The sequence below is a fragment of the Nomascus leucogenys genome, chromosome 3 (assembly GCF_006542625.1).
Source record: "Nomascus leucogenys isolate Asia chromosome 3, Asia_NLE_v1, whole genome shotgun sequence".
Taxonomy (NCBI): Eukaryota; Metazoa; Chordata; class Mammalia; order Primates; family Hylobatidae; genus Nomascus; species Nomascus leucogenys.
The window spans coordinates 97,880,662-97,895,935 of NC_044383.1; the positions used below are offsets into that span (position 1 = coordinate 97,880,662).

General features: G+C 39.3%; 1 protein-coding gene and 1 long non-coding RNA gene across 7 annotated transcripts in view; one reads left to right on the plus strand and one right to left on the minus strand.

The window, feature by feature from the left end:
• REV3L (REV3 like, DNA directed polymerase zeta catalytic subunit) overlaps positions 1–15,274 on the minus strand; it is a 194,940-nt gene that overhangs the window by 177,444 nt on the left and 2,222 nt on the right. For 3 of the 6 annotated variants that reach the window (XM_030809566.1, XM_030809567.1, XM_030809572.1), the window contains one exon: positions 14,241–14,726. In XM_030809566.1, the coding sequence (XP_030665426.1) occupies positions 14,241–14,379 (139 nt within the window). In that variant the 5' untranslated portion in view covers positions 14,380–14,726. Of the gene's footprint in view, positions 1–3,531; positions 3,660–5,779; positions 6,502–14,240; positions 14,727–15,274 lie in introns of those variants that run through there. The other 3 variants (XM_030809568.1, XM_030809571.1, XM_030809570.1) reach the window with 2 other exon arrangements.
• Positions 14,822–15,274, plus strand: part of LOC115834447 — a 97,462-nt gene continuing 97,009 nt past the window's right edge. Inside the window, exon 1 of the long non-coding RNA XR_004029336.1 lies at positions 14,822–15,164. This is a non-coding gene — a long non-coding RNA (uncharacterized LOC115834447). The remainder of the gene's footprint in view (positions 15,165–15,274) is intronic.

Below are 15,274 nucleotides of genomic sequence, written 5' to 3' on the forward strand. Positions count from 1 at the left end.
AAGGAAATACCATTAAGTGCCTCTCAAGCATATGAAAAAACACTCAATCTCACTCATAATAAAAGGAATGCAAATTAAAACTACACTGAGATCCATTTTATGTCTATTAGATTGGCAATGATCAAAACATTTGAGAACATAATCTTGATGAAGACATGGAAAAAGTCTCCTATTGCTGGTGGGAGTACAGATCAAAACAACCTCTGTATTAGTTCTTCTCATTTGAAGAAATCCTTGTAAGATGTTTAAAAATGTAGCATGTAAGATATATTTAGCCTGGTGTGGGCTGTTGGTCATTCTCAAAAAATTGTTAAAGTTTTCTACTTTTATAGAATTCTGTTCACATAATGAAGCAGACAGGTAGGCCACTTTTAAAAACTTGGATGACTGGTCGGGCGTAGTGGCTCATGTGTATAATCTCAGCACTTTGGGAGGCTGAGGCGGGAGAATCATTTGAGGTCAGGAGTTCGAAACCAGCCTGGCCAAAATGGTGAAACCCTGTCTCTACTAAAAATACAAAAAATTAGCTGGGTGGGGTGGTGCATGCCTGTAATCCCAGCTACTCAGGAGGCTGAGGTGGGAGAATAGCTTGAACCCAGGAGGTGGAGGTGGCAGTGAGCCAAGATCACACCATCGCACTCCAGCCTGGGCAACAGAGCGAGACTCCATCTCAAACAACAACAAAAACAAAACAAAACAAAACAAAACAAACTTGGATGATTAACACAGTAGTCCTGCTCCATCTGCTGCTCACCTCTTGATACCTTATTATGCACTTCATGGGTGCTCAATAAGTATTTGTTGAGTTGAATGAAACTAAGAATAATGCTGACGGATGACAAAAATGGAATAAAAACGAGTAAGAACAATGAATTAACTAAATTTATCTGAACTGTTGAATAAATTGCTCACATAAACACCACTTCAAGAAAGAAGCAATGCCACACTGGCGCATGCTTCCTGAAAAATGAGTTAGCCAGCAACAGTTGGATAATAGATTGTTGCAGTAATGGCCCCCGAATTAGCCCCACTGGGTTAGGAAACCCCTCCCATATCAACTCTGGAATTGGCCATGTTGATCTGCTTTGGCCTATGGACAACAGAAAATATACAAGGCTTGCTGTCACTAGTTACTTCTGTAAATCCTACTACTCCCTTCAGGTGAAAGAGCCACACCTAGCCTGTGGGAGACACATGGCCCCCATCACCCAAGCAAACAACCAGTAGGGATTATCCAGACATAGCTATCCTAGACCAACCAGCTCCCAGCTGACCCATCAGCTGACTGCAGCCACATCAGCAAGGCCAGACATAAGCTGCAGCAGAATTGCTTAATTGAGCCCAGCCCAGAATTAGGCTAACAAATGCCTACTGTTTCACAGCACTATGTTTTGGGAAGATTTATCATACAGCAAAAGCTGATCCAAGTAGAGAGGGGAATAGGTGGTCAAAGAAGATTTTTCCCTTACCTGTTCTGGTTTTTAAATTTCACAATGAGAATATGTCCACATACTATTTAATGACACTGAACTTATAAAAATTTTATATCAGATTGATATTAAAATCCTACTATCACCCTGTAAACACATATACATTAATTCAGTCCAAACGGGAGCATGAATTTGAGAGGAGACATTAATAATTGCTTCAGAAAAAAAAAATGGGTTAAGAGTACCAGGGTTTACTATCTCTCTCTCTCTCTCTCTCACACACACACACACACACACACACACACACACACGTGAATAAGAATATATTCACGGTCACTGTCACATCTCAATAATGGCTATTATCAAATTCTGGAAGTGTTAGAAGACATCTCAAATTCTGCTTCACTGTTTCTTCTGTTTAAGTGGGTAATGGCCTAATACATGTTTTCTCACTTAATCCTCACATGGTATGAGGTAAACATTATGCTGCATCACTTTAGGCAAAGTTAATTAAAGTCTATGCCTCATTTCCTCAACTGTAAAATGGGGATAACAGTCCTATTTTATAGAAATGTTGTGAAGACTAAATCGCTTAGAACAGGGCACACGGTCCTTAATAAACGGTTTACCACCTCATTTAGTAAAATGATGTAAAATTAAGGTCTTTTAACTACGATAACATGGCTTCTATTTTCAAAACACTAAGCATTATTAACTAAAGTGTGAGACATCATAATTAATTTGGATATCTTTCTAGTGACTTCATTAAAAAATTAAAAGACATGCCGGGGTGTGGTAATGGCTCATGCCTGTAATCCCAGCACTTTGGGAGGCCAAGGTGAGCAGATCACTTGAGGTCAGGAGTTTGAAACCAGCCTGGCCAACATGGTGAAATTCCATCTCTACTAAAAATACAAAAATTAGCCGGGTGTGGTGGCATGTGGCTGTAATTCCAGCTACTTGGGAGGCTAAGGCAGGAGAATCATTTGAACTCGGGAGGTGGAGGTTGAACGGAGCCAAGATTGCGCCACCACACTCCAGCCTGGGCAACAGAGTGAGACTTTGCCTCAAAACAAATAAATAAATAAAAATAAATAATTAAAAGACAATGTTATTAAACAAAACCTAGGAATGTATGTAGAAAATATATGGTGATGAGAGGTGATGCTGTGGGCAATAATAAATCATTTAGTCCACATTCCACAATCCTAAGTAGGTTTAAAATACAAAGGCTTCCATTTTTGTGTGTGTTACAAATTCACAAGAAGAGAGCAGTAAATCCTATTGACATGTCACCTTTACTGTGACATCTAGCATGCATACTTTCAACATGTTCTATCACCTTTTTTTTTAAGGCACTACTGATGGCTTTGGAAAATAAGGTTCTTTTCAGGTCCTGATGGACCACTTATAAAACATAGCCAAATTTTTAAAAAGTGTTTTAAACAGGCAATTACCTAGCCTGTAGATATGTCACTAACCAAATGTAAAAAATCTCATACCACAATGTGCAGATGTTTTAGTTTCTCCTAATGTGAGGAATAAATGCTACAAAAATTCCATTTTTCATTTCAATTCAAACATTTTAAAGAGTACTCAGTACACGAGGTAATGTAGCAGATTCTGGAGATAAGACAGGTAAAGAAAGTAACATTTACGTTACTATGTATGCCAGACATTTGCTGGTTATCTTATTCAATCATAATAATGCTATGCTGTAGAAATTATTAAAACTCACTTTACAGAGGAGGAAATTAAGGCTAACACAAGTATAATAACTTGCTCGGGGTCTCTGAGTCACAGAAGGCAGTGGGGTTGAGAAGTATGAGGTGGGGCCCATGAAGGTAGTGCCACATGACTATTCTTAGAGACAAACACAATATCCATTGTAACAGATCCTTTAACAGCAATGTGGAAGGGGACGAAGACTTGGAAAACCAAGGAGATAATCTTTGAGAATGGGCAAAGGAGTCACAGAAGGCTTTAAAGAGGTTGATATTTAAGTTGTTACTTAAGGATGAGTAGGATTTACCAACTTCAATGCCAAGGCTCACCCCCACCCCCCTCACCCCCAATATATTAACCAAAATAAATTACTTACTTGAAATTGAGAAAAACAATTTTGAGAGAAATCTTCCTCAGATATATTATTCCATAGTTTTAAAACAAATAATATGATGACAGTTTAATTTTTAGGTTGCTTTTATGTGGCTTGTCTTGGGTTTTATTCTGAAATGAAATTTAGATTAGTCATTTTCTTGTTCTGAGAAACTAGGAGTATGCCAACATGTTTTAACTTTACATTTTTCACATATCAACATGTATTCTTATTTACAAAGTCTTTCATTTTACCATCTCAAACAAAACCTAATTTAGTATATAAATTACTTTGAAGTATAAATATATACGCAAAATAATATATTTCTTTTAATTCTTGTTATACTTCCTTGGTAATCGTAATAAATGGAAGAAAAATAGAAATCTTGTGAACTGTTATATATTACACAAGGCATTTTTGAGGTAACACACTTTCTTTTATTATTTGAATTGTTTATATAGTAGTAATGCTCTCTGAACCCAAAGAAAATTAAATAACTGCCCCAAAGTAAATTGAGCTCAAATTCTTAGTATTTCCCAAAACTATCATCTAAAAAAATAGAATTGGCCAAAAAAAAAAAAAAAAAAAAAAACCACGAAATTTTCCATTGACAATTACTACTCATTTTTCTCAGAATTTACCTTGCTAGGCTTGTATTCAATTTCTGCTACAGAAAACAGTCCAGTTTACCAATGCTAATTAAGCAACAAAGTATTTTTCATTTATAAAATGAAATACTTAAAAACCCACAGAGAACGGGAAGAAACACAAGATCATCTGGAAAACTTAGAAGGAATGACAGAAAACACACACACACACCAAACAAAAACACCAAAAAGGTTAAATAGGCTGTCATTAAGAGGGTCTTACTTTCACTTATAATTTGTTTTGGTCTCAAAATCCACATCATGTTTGGACAGTAGACAGAGTTATTTCTAATTGCCTAAGATACTCATTCCTGCCTTATCTGTATTTACATGGAAATTACAAGTTAACACAATTTCACCCAAAGTTCACTGTTCCTTAACTCCCATTATTTCCTCTTATTATTACTATGATGTTAAAATGGCAGCCAGATACCAAACTGACATACCTCATACCATGGCCCGTTTCTTACTTTATAAGTAAGTTCAAACTATTTCTTTGAAATATCCAGTGCCAATGACAACATCCTCTAAAACCTACTTTAACCCAACCTATTTAGACTTGAATCATTTTTCACTTAGATTATCTTTTTTTTTTTTTCCTTAAAGAGATGGGGTCTCGCCATGTTGCCCAGACTGGTCTCAAAATCCTGGGCTCAGGCAATCTTCCTGCCTCTGCCTCCCAAAGTGCTGGGATTATAGGTGCCCGGCCCTAGATTATCTTTAACTGAGTGAATTCTAATCCAATCAAAAGCAAGATGAGAGAAAATTTAATTACAGCACCAGAGGAACTTGAAAGGTCTCATATATTCCCTCCTCCCTTTTTTGGAAATTGCATACATACAATTTTAGTATCAATTTTTGTTTATGTTTTCCCTAAACTCCTTTTGCTATAATCTTTTGTTTTCTTAAAGATACAGCCCAAATCATCATAAAACAAATCCTACTATAATCTATTCTAGACTATAGAATATTAATATTATATAAGAAGATTCTAAGCACTATTAGACACAGGGTCTCAAAGATTTCTGAACTACATATGTGCAGTTCTTTTAATAATTTCTCTGAGGTTCTGTATTTTTGTCTTTCAATTATCATCAATGCCTTCCTCCCACATTCTCTCATGTTTCGGGGGGAGAGGGGATCAGTGTGAGGTGATGAGAGCTGAAGAGTCAAGAGTCAAGATCCAAGATCCCCAATTTTCAAATCCAGCCTCACACCAACCAACTGTAGGACACTGGACAAATCCCTGAGCCTGCTATGTAGATTTCAGTTTTCTTTATACAAAATGAGTACATTTGACTGGAATGATGCTTCTCAACCCTTTTAACATTGCAAACAAAACTTGTTAGCAAAAAAAATTTTAGCACACTGGACAACAGAAGGGCATTTGAAGGCATCTACACAGTGCCTGGTGAAAAAAAATTATCATATTTTCTAATTACAGAAGAAAAAATGTAAAGTATTACGGTAGATATTTTTTGACGTATGTAATGCAGAAAATTTTAATATGAATTTCAAAATCAAACTTTTTCACATCAAGAATTTTTCAAAATTAAAATCATGCTTTATTTCTGACAAACATACATGCACTATTAGGCAGTCACCTTGCAGAGCATATCAAACGCACGTGGTGAGCAGCATCCAATACAGGTGAATACAGATAGTCAGGCCTGGAGCTGGGCCACCAGGGACACCCTCCCTGCTTCCTTGGCCTCTCATTGTAAGTGGGTTGCACCTTGTTGTAGGTGGCATGTTCCTTCGGCACCGTGAATACAAACTCCAGGAACAATTCCATGATCCCTTTCCCACAAGAGGCAGCTGTACACTGTGGCTGGCTGCTGAAGTAGATTCCAAGTAGTAAGGCACACCTCATTTAATGCACTTAAAATATCAAAAGGAGCAGTAACTGCTGGTTGTCACTCACCATGCTATCTGTTCACAGGAACCCCAACGCCTTCCTTCAGCCCCCATTCCACTAGGACTACCCTTCTGTGAGCCATGTAACATCAACTGAAAACTTTGAATTAGAAGATCTCTAACAATACCTAAAGTTAAAAAACAGTATTGCAGTGATCATTTGTTTGTAACGACTATTATGGTCTTTTATTTTTTCCTTCTTACCAATTCCTGTAAGCAAAACATAACTTAAAAATATTAACTTTGAATAGTATTACATGCACATGATTTTAAAACACTGAAAAATTACCAAACAGTATACCTAAAAAGTTAGTCCATCTTTGTCCTCTAGGCAACCACTTCTACACACTGGAGGCAATTACTGTCATCAGACTCTCCCGTATCCTCCCATGCACATTATGTTCTACATCTGCATATATATATATATATATATATATATATATATATATATGGATTTTATATATTATAATAAAGAATTTTATTCTAATACATAGGCATATATAGCATATAAAATACATATTTTAACCACACGAATGGCAGCAAACTGCACATGCAGTCATGCCTCTTGCTTTTTTTCCTCATATCTTAGACATAGCACCACAGAACACATAGTATTCTCTCATTGTTTTTAAAGGCTGACTAGTATTCTGTTGAATATATACACCATAATTCACCCACTTCCCTACTGATATGTTTAGCTTGTTTCCAATCTTTTGCAATAACAAATAAAGCTGCCACAAATATTCTTAGATATTTATTTGACATATATGCAAAATCTTCTAGAGAATAAAATCCTATAATGGAATTACTAGAACAAAATATATCTGTATTTTAATTTTTGAAAACCATTTTCAAACTGCTTTCTATAGAGTATGAATACTTTATAATCCCACCAGCAATGTATGAGGCTGACCATTTTCTCTTCTCACCTTTCCCGAGTTATACTATACATAACCTTTGCTCATTTGATAGGTGACAACAAGTATGTTGTAGCTTTAATTTACATCTTTATTATAAATAAAATTGTACATTTTTTCATATGAATTCTCTTTGCTAATTTTTCTACTGGATTATTTTCTAGTTCTTTGTATTAACAGGAACTTAGCCCTTAGTGAAGTATACAAATAAGTTTTACTAGTCTGTTTCTCTTTTAACTTTGTTTGATTTTTTTCCCCTATACAGAATTTTATTTTTATGTCCTAAAATCCAACAACCCAGTATGCTATTAAAGGACTTCACCAATCCCGGATTATGTAAAAAATAATTACCCTACCTTTTTTGTTTCTTTGTTTCATATTTAAATCTTTAACTCCTCTCTGGAAGCCAACATTATTTTTCCAGATGACTAACTGGCTATCCCAACACTGTTTATTAAACAATTCTTCTTTTCCCTACTCATAAATGAAGGTGGGATCCATTTTCACATACAAGTTGAATATCCCTTATCTGAAATGCTTGGGACCAGAAGTGTTTCAGATTTTTTCAGATTTTAGAATATTTGCACATACATGAGATATCCTGAGGATGGGACCAAGCCTGAATGTAATTTTATATAATTTTAAATAATGTTACACATGAAACAAAGTTGTTTTGGTTGTTTTTGAGACAGGGACTTGCGCTGTCACCCAGGCTGGAATGCAGTCATACAATCATTGCTCACTGCAGCCTTCACCTCCTGGGCTCAAGCGATCCTCCTGCCTCAGCCTCCCAAGTAGCTGGAACCACAAACGTGTACCACCCTGCCTGGCTAATTTTTGTATTTTTTTGTAGAGATAGAGTCTTTCCATGTTGCCCAGGCTGGTCTTGAACTCCTGGGGTCAAGCAATCCTCCCACCTTAGCCTCCCAAAGTGTTGGGATTACAGACATGAGCCACTGCATCCAGCCTGAAACAAAGTTTTGACTGTGACCCATCACGAGGTCAGGTGTGGAATTTTCTACTTGTGGCATCATGTTGGTGTTCAAAACATTTCAGATTTTGAAGGATTTCAGATTATGGAGTTTTGGATAAGGGATGCTCAACCTATATTAAGTTCTCATATATATTTGAGTTAATTCTAGTCTTTACTCTGTTTTAGTGCTGTCATGTGCCAAAACCATGTTACTTTTCAAAACATTTTAAAATTAAAACCACTTTACATACAAGTAAGAATAATAAAACCAGAAATTACTGGCTTGCTTTAATATATGAATCATTTTGCAATTTCTAAATAGAATTTATATAATTAAGTTCAATATGATCATCATGCAATCATGCATTTTGGCTGATACATATTTTGGAGACCATTACGAATCTCATGTCTTCTACTACATTTCTGGAACCATATGTAGAAAACCAATTTTTCCCTAATTTTGTATATGGATTTTTTTTAAATTATAAAATCAGTACATGTTCTCTGTAAAAAATCTGAAAATATAAAACATACCTTCCAGAGATAACCAACTTTGATACTTTGGTGTATTTTTTTCCACACTTTTAATAAGTGACTATTTCGTAAACTAATTTTTTCACATAATATAATGACAGCACTTTCCCATGTTATTACACGTACTTTTAAAACATGTTTTAAACACATCCTCCCAAATGAATATACCCAGTTTATGCAACCATTTGCCAATTGTTGAACATTTAGAGTTGTTCTCTGTGATGATTATCATCTGTTTATTAATCCTTGCAACAAATGAGTTGCAAGAATTAATAGATGAGTTTCAAGCACTGTGGTAAGCATTAACTCTATAATGGTGAGGAAAAAGAAACACATTATCAGGATTTCTGGAGGTTACAATCTATTTGGAAAAACAGATGTTAATCTCCAACACACATAAAATTACAATGACAGCAAGTGCTATGAGGAGAGTTCATGGTGCTTTGAGAGTCTATGATAGGGAAGGCTTCCCTGAGGAAAGATAAATCGAAGTTTAGGTGAAAGAAAAGTAAAAACATTCTCGGCAGGGGCAACGGCAGGTACAAAGCCCTCACTGTGGGAAGGAGCATGGCAAGAACAAGGGACTGAGATGAGGCCAATAAGGCTGGAACAAAAAGAGTAAATCAAGAACATGGCTCAAGTCATGACTAGACAGAAAGGTAAGGGCCAGACTATGCAAGACCTTGTAAGACAGGCAGATGCCACCATATAAGACACAGAGTTTTGTCCATATCCTGAATGCAATTGAAAGCTACTGAAGCATATCAAACAGTAGGGTGATGTAATCAGGTTTGCATTTTTAAAAGATCCCTCTGATTACAGTGTAGGAAACAGATCAGAAGGGGACAAAGTAGAGTGGGATAAACCAAGATTAGGAGGCTACTGTAGTAAACCTGACCAAAAATGCTAGTAGTTTAGGGTGGTGATGGATTATGAAAAGAAGTAGATGGATTCAAAAGACAACCAGATTTGCCAAAAGATTTATGCTCATAGATTAAAATCCCTAAAACTAGAATTATTGGGTCAAAAAAGAACATTTCAAGGATTCAAATACACATTGTCAACCTGCCCTGCAAAGAGCAGTTGTCTTCATCTGTCAATTACCTTGTAGCTGTTCCTCTATCTGAAATTTTAAGTTCCTTAAAAATTCCTTTAACATGACTAATCCATATTTCCTTCATGAAGTCTTCCCTGACTCCCCTTTTTGCCTGGATATAGAACATGTCTCCCACTGAATCCTTGCTTTGTCTTATACACATTTCTATAGTCCAGTCACACTGCATTTGACTTACGTTTACATGCCCATCATCTCTACTACATTGTGAGCTTTTGGAGGGGGAAGCTGTTCTTAAGGCACTTAAAGCTAAAACAACTTGCTACTCAGGGCTTCAAATACCTACTTTAAAAAAAATGACCAATTTGTTTGTGATGAGTCATTACATCTCCATAGTGTTCCTGAAAATCTCTCCAATAATTGTAATCAAATAGGTGTTACATGATCTTAAAATATTTTTAAATAGCTTAGTAAAAAACAGACTATGAACAAAACAGATTCTATTAGAGAAACTTTTGAACCTGAGTTGTTGATACACGCTAATGTTCAAAATTATTCTTATTGCAAATTTAACTCAAATTTACCAAAAAAAAAAAAAAAAAGGTTATTCTGGTAGTTTCTTATATTTAACTTTATAAACAATGAGAATATATTTATAATTTGGATAAGCATCTACATAAACTCATATAGCATTTCAGAATTATCAATTTCTTATGTTGAAAAGCTTGATTTCATGGCTAACAGCATCTAGAACAATCTACCAAAATATTCACTAAGCCAGAGGAAGTGGCAGAGTTCCTTAGAGTAATCTTGAAGATAAGCAGCTCCCTCTATAGTTTGTCTGGCCTACTTTGTTTAATTACTTGCTTTGTGGACATCTCACACTCTTCTATTTACTCCTACTCTGCATCTCAGCAGGGAAGCTCTTTGAAAGGATAGTTCTGTTTAACCTGGTGCTGAGGAAACTGTGAGAGCTGTCTAAACTCAGCATGAAGTGAGTTACATCAAGCAACTAAGCATGAGTAGAGATGTGGAAAATGGACAGCTTCCCAAGTCTACCTAAGTCAAATCCTTAAATGAAGCCTGATGATTTTATTTGTGGTGAATTCTCTGAGTGGTCACACCTATATTCAAATCTAAATGAAAAAACATTGTCCTATACTTTATTCACAACCTTTCTTCACTCCATTAAAACAAGTTACCAAAATGTTATAAAAGAAAAAATTAACAACTTATTCTACAAATGATACTGCTCAATTTGATTATGTCAAAATAATGTTCAAGACATTTTAAAAACTAGTTAAAAAAATAGAGAGGAAGTTTTTGTTTTTTAAAAAATTCCATAACTCAGATGAAGAAACTTTAAGTGATTCCCTTAGGAATAATATCCTCAGTTGGCAAGGGATTAAATAAGTCAGGATTTACCATTCAAATCTGAATAGCCCACTTTTTTTTTTTTTAAAGACAGGGTCTTGCTCTGTTGCCCAGGCTGGAGTGCAGTGGCGTGATCTTGGCTCACTGCAGCCTCAACCTTCTGGGCTGAAGCGATTCTCCTGTCTCAGCTTCCCAAATAGCTAGTACTACAGGTGCACACCACCACGCCCAGCCAATTTTGTTTGTTTGTTTGTTTGTTTTGTAGAGACTATGTCGCCCAGGCTGGTCTCCAACTCCTGGGTTCAAGTGATCCTCCTGCCTCTGCCTTCCAAAGTGTTGGGATTAGAGGCATGAGCCACAGCACCCGGCCCTGAATATCCCTCTTTTTAAAAATACCTTTTCAAATTTCACCAACTTAAGACATGGGAGTTTTTAAACCCAAAACACTATATTTCTTAAATTACTCAAGATACGTCCTCAAAACACAGAACAATCAAAAGTCAACTGGACTGTTTTCTAAAGCAGAAAAATGCTTTTCATGCAATAATAGAAAAACTAAACTAGTAAAAGGGTATTAATCCAATCAGTTCAGAATTTGTAATATAATTTTGAAATGGCCACTTCATTTGAGAAAAAATATCTTTGGTTGCTATTTTTCAGGATCTCATTTGTAAGGCAAACTCAATTTTAAAACATTTTCTCTCCAAACCAAAGTAAAGCATTAAGGACCTCCCAAAGTAATTCTTGTATATGAAGAAAGTATGTTTATGGTATTTTATGTAGCATAGGTTCATCATGTGTTACACATTTTTATTATCTTATTTTACTTGTTAGTAAAGATATAAACTATAAGGATATAATATAAACTATGTTTGTATCTTTGCATTATGTTTACATCTTTACTTTCAAGTACATCTGTCTTCATTAAAAATTCTAGCATTCAGAGTTTTACCAAGTCAGACTGGCCTCTCTTTTATATTAATAATTTTCAAGTTTTACTTTATTGGACTAGTTTTCCTTGGGGAGATAATTCAAAAGCAGATAATTCTGCAGTTTTTGATTATGTTTAATTAGTATTAATCTCACTGGGAGTTTCTGACGTGCTAATAAAAATGGTGGCTTGGTTTATGAAAAGTGTAAACTCTAAATGTATGCCAATGACTTCAAATTTTTTCTTGTTGAAACAAATATTTTGTTGGAAACTGTGAACTATATGGCAAATTCAATTTGGTAATCCTTAATTTAAAATTTGACTTTCTCTGTATCAAGTTTTGTCTTTCAATGTATATATAAAAAGTGTTACTTTTTAATTCATTTAAAATATAACTTTCAAAGTATATACCCAAAAAAAAAACCCCTAGTGGGGGTTTTTAGTCTTTCGTTTTTTCATTTTTGTTTTTTTTTTAAGGCGCTGGTAATCTATTGTGGGATGTCCATGAAGGATGAAATAGGAAATAGTTAGTGTGTCTTTTAAAAAATATTCAGAAAAACAAAAGTATATCATATTATTTATTTTTTAAGGAACATTTTCTTGCGTAATAGAATTACATTAGCTTACAGTGAAACTCATTTATTTCCACAAACGAAACTTTCCTATAAAACAAAGCTTGACTATCTCTCAGGGAAACATATTTAATGACTTTGTGTGGAGGAGAAAAAATTATGTGTGGAAAAATAACTCAAACCATACAAGCTGTAATACACAGAAATGTCACAGTATATCCTATTAGCATGTCACTTTATGATTCGGAAATCTGGCTGAACAGGGCCATATCAACTTCACTATTTTATCCTTCCTCTGCATCTGAAGTGAGAACAGTGCATTACACTGAAATCACAATTGGAAACAAAGACAGCACCACTATATTTAAAAGGGCAGCAAACCTATCTTATAGAACACTTAATCGCCTCGATTTCCCAGCCTCCGAAGTTTCAAGTGTTACACTTTCAACACGTTAAAAGCACTTAAATTCCCCATCTTTCAAGGTTCATATCAAAATCATATTTACTAGTTTAAAAAGGAATATGCTACCAAATCTCACGACATTGACATTTTAACAAAGAGATTCACATTAAAAGATAACTGCTTAGAATGAGTGCTTGTTTGGGAAAGCGCTATTATCTTGGTAGTCCACAGAAACTGACTGTAGTAGTAAGATGGAATGGTGATGAGGGCAAGCAGCATCAAGTGGGAAATGCTATCTAAAATCCCATAGGGCAATTCATAGCTAGAGGGAAGAGCATCCTTTCCTAAGATGAATTATTTCCTAGAACTCCATTATTTCATGGAAGCAGTTCAAAGCATGCAAAAAAGCAAAACCATTTTAAAACACCTAGTAAATTGGGCCTCTATCTTTTTTATATTATCACAAGCCCCAAGAGTTTTTGAGAACGTACCTTCTGTCACGGCTGTCTCCCCTTCCCACCCCTTCTTCAACATAGTTGTGTTTAAAAATATATACACCTGTACTTAAAATGCAATCCTACAGCCCAGCCTAGGAGCATTTCAAAATGTCTGTGCTGCTGAGTCTGGCTGTGGTTCCTAATAAATTCACCCCATTAAGTGTGATGTTTTACGTTGGGCAACATAAACACGCATTTCCTACTTCCATGGATGCACATTTCCTGAAAGCACTGCACCTGAGGATGCTGCCCTGTCCCCAGACGCTCAGGCACTAAACTCTAAGGAGTCACGACCTGCACTCACAGCAGAGCCACACGGTCACCCCAGTGAGAAAGATTATCTGTCCCCAGGCGCCACTCTCTCCGGCCCACTGCATCTCCGGAACGGGCAGAGGAGAGCGAGGGTGAGAAGAGGCCATGGGGAGCGACTGACAACAAGGCTGACACTTCTCCGTTTCCAGAAAGCGGCACTTGGGGGACCCAAGGGATGTCCCACTAGCGACCGACCTCAGAGCGGGCCCTACGAACCCGTCCACCGATGGACATGGCGCGGCCACCTGGCCCGCTGTCCTGGGCGCTCGCGGCTTTCGCTCCCTCGGCCCGCGCCCTGGAGTGCGGCTGCCGTTCCCGGCCGCCACACGCAGTGTAAACACGCGGCGCTCGCCACCTCCCTGCCCGGGGGTGGGGACGCCGCGCAGCGCTCGCGCGGACCCACATTTTTGCGCCTCTTGTCACGCACGAGAGAAAAGGCGGAGGGCGGAAGGGAGGGAAGACGCGGCAGCGATCCACGGAGACGGCCGGCGCCGGCGGCGTGCGCGCGTGTGCGCGGCGGGGAGGGCGGCCCCGGCGCCCCGCCGACTCCCGCTCCCGCCCCGCGCCCGGCTTCCGCTTACCTGCCGGGGTCGCTCCAAAGACTCGCACCACCGGCACCTTCTTGACAGGGGCCTGGGTGAGGGGGGATTGGCAGGTATCCAGCCCCTGTAGCGGGCTGGCCATGTAGTAGTCTGCAGTCACTATCCTTACTGAAAACATGTTCGCCGCCGCCACCACTGCCTCCCTTCACTGGTGACCCGGCAGCGGCAGCAGCAGCGGCGGCGGCTCCCTCCGCAGCGGCGGCGGCGGCGCCCCCTCCCCTTCTCGGCAAGGCCCCCTCCCCTCACACGGAGACACCTCGAGGAGCAGCGGCGGGCGGGGCGGTGTAGGCGCTGCTGCCGCCGCCTCCTCAGGAGCACCCGGCAAGGGGCCGCAGGAGAGAAGCCCTCGAGCTTTCGTCGGTGCTGGTGCTGCCGCCACTGCCGCCGCCGCCGGGAATCACACGGGCTCCTCGGTCCCAGGCTGCAGCTCTTGTTGCCATGATGATGATGTCACGGACGCAACCACTGGGGGGAGGGGAGAGGGGGGTGTGTGTGGCGAAGGGAGGGCTGCGAGTAGTGCGGGGGAGGGGGCTCGGCGGGAAAAGGAGCGAGCGGGCTGGCGCCCGGGCGGGACACGGAGGGCGGGGGCCGAGAAAGTACTTTCTCCCCCTCCCCCGGACACGCGGCGAGGGAGGCGGCCAGCGGCCGGCAGGGCCCGCGCGGGATCGATGACTCGGCTGGCGGGTACGGTCACCTGGGTGAGGGGCAGCGGAAGGGGCGGCGGAGCACCGATCTCATGGATGGGCTCCGAGGGGCTTGCGGGAGGGGGGCGCCAGTGTTCGGGGCCGTTTTGGCGGCTATGCGGGATTGGCCGGAGCTGCGGTGCTCACACTTGCCTCGCCGACCGCCATTTCACATCCAGCAGAGGAGGCGGGGGCAGCCGCTGAGAGGGTTTTTCACAAGGTAAGAAAATCTGCCCGCGGGAGGAGGGAGGCGAGGCGCAGATCTCGTGCCGCTGCGGCCTCGCGGGAGGGAAGGGCGGGCGGTGGAACGGGCGGGGCCGGGTGCGGACG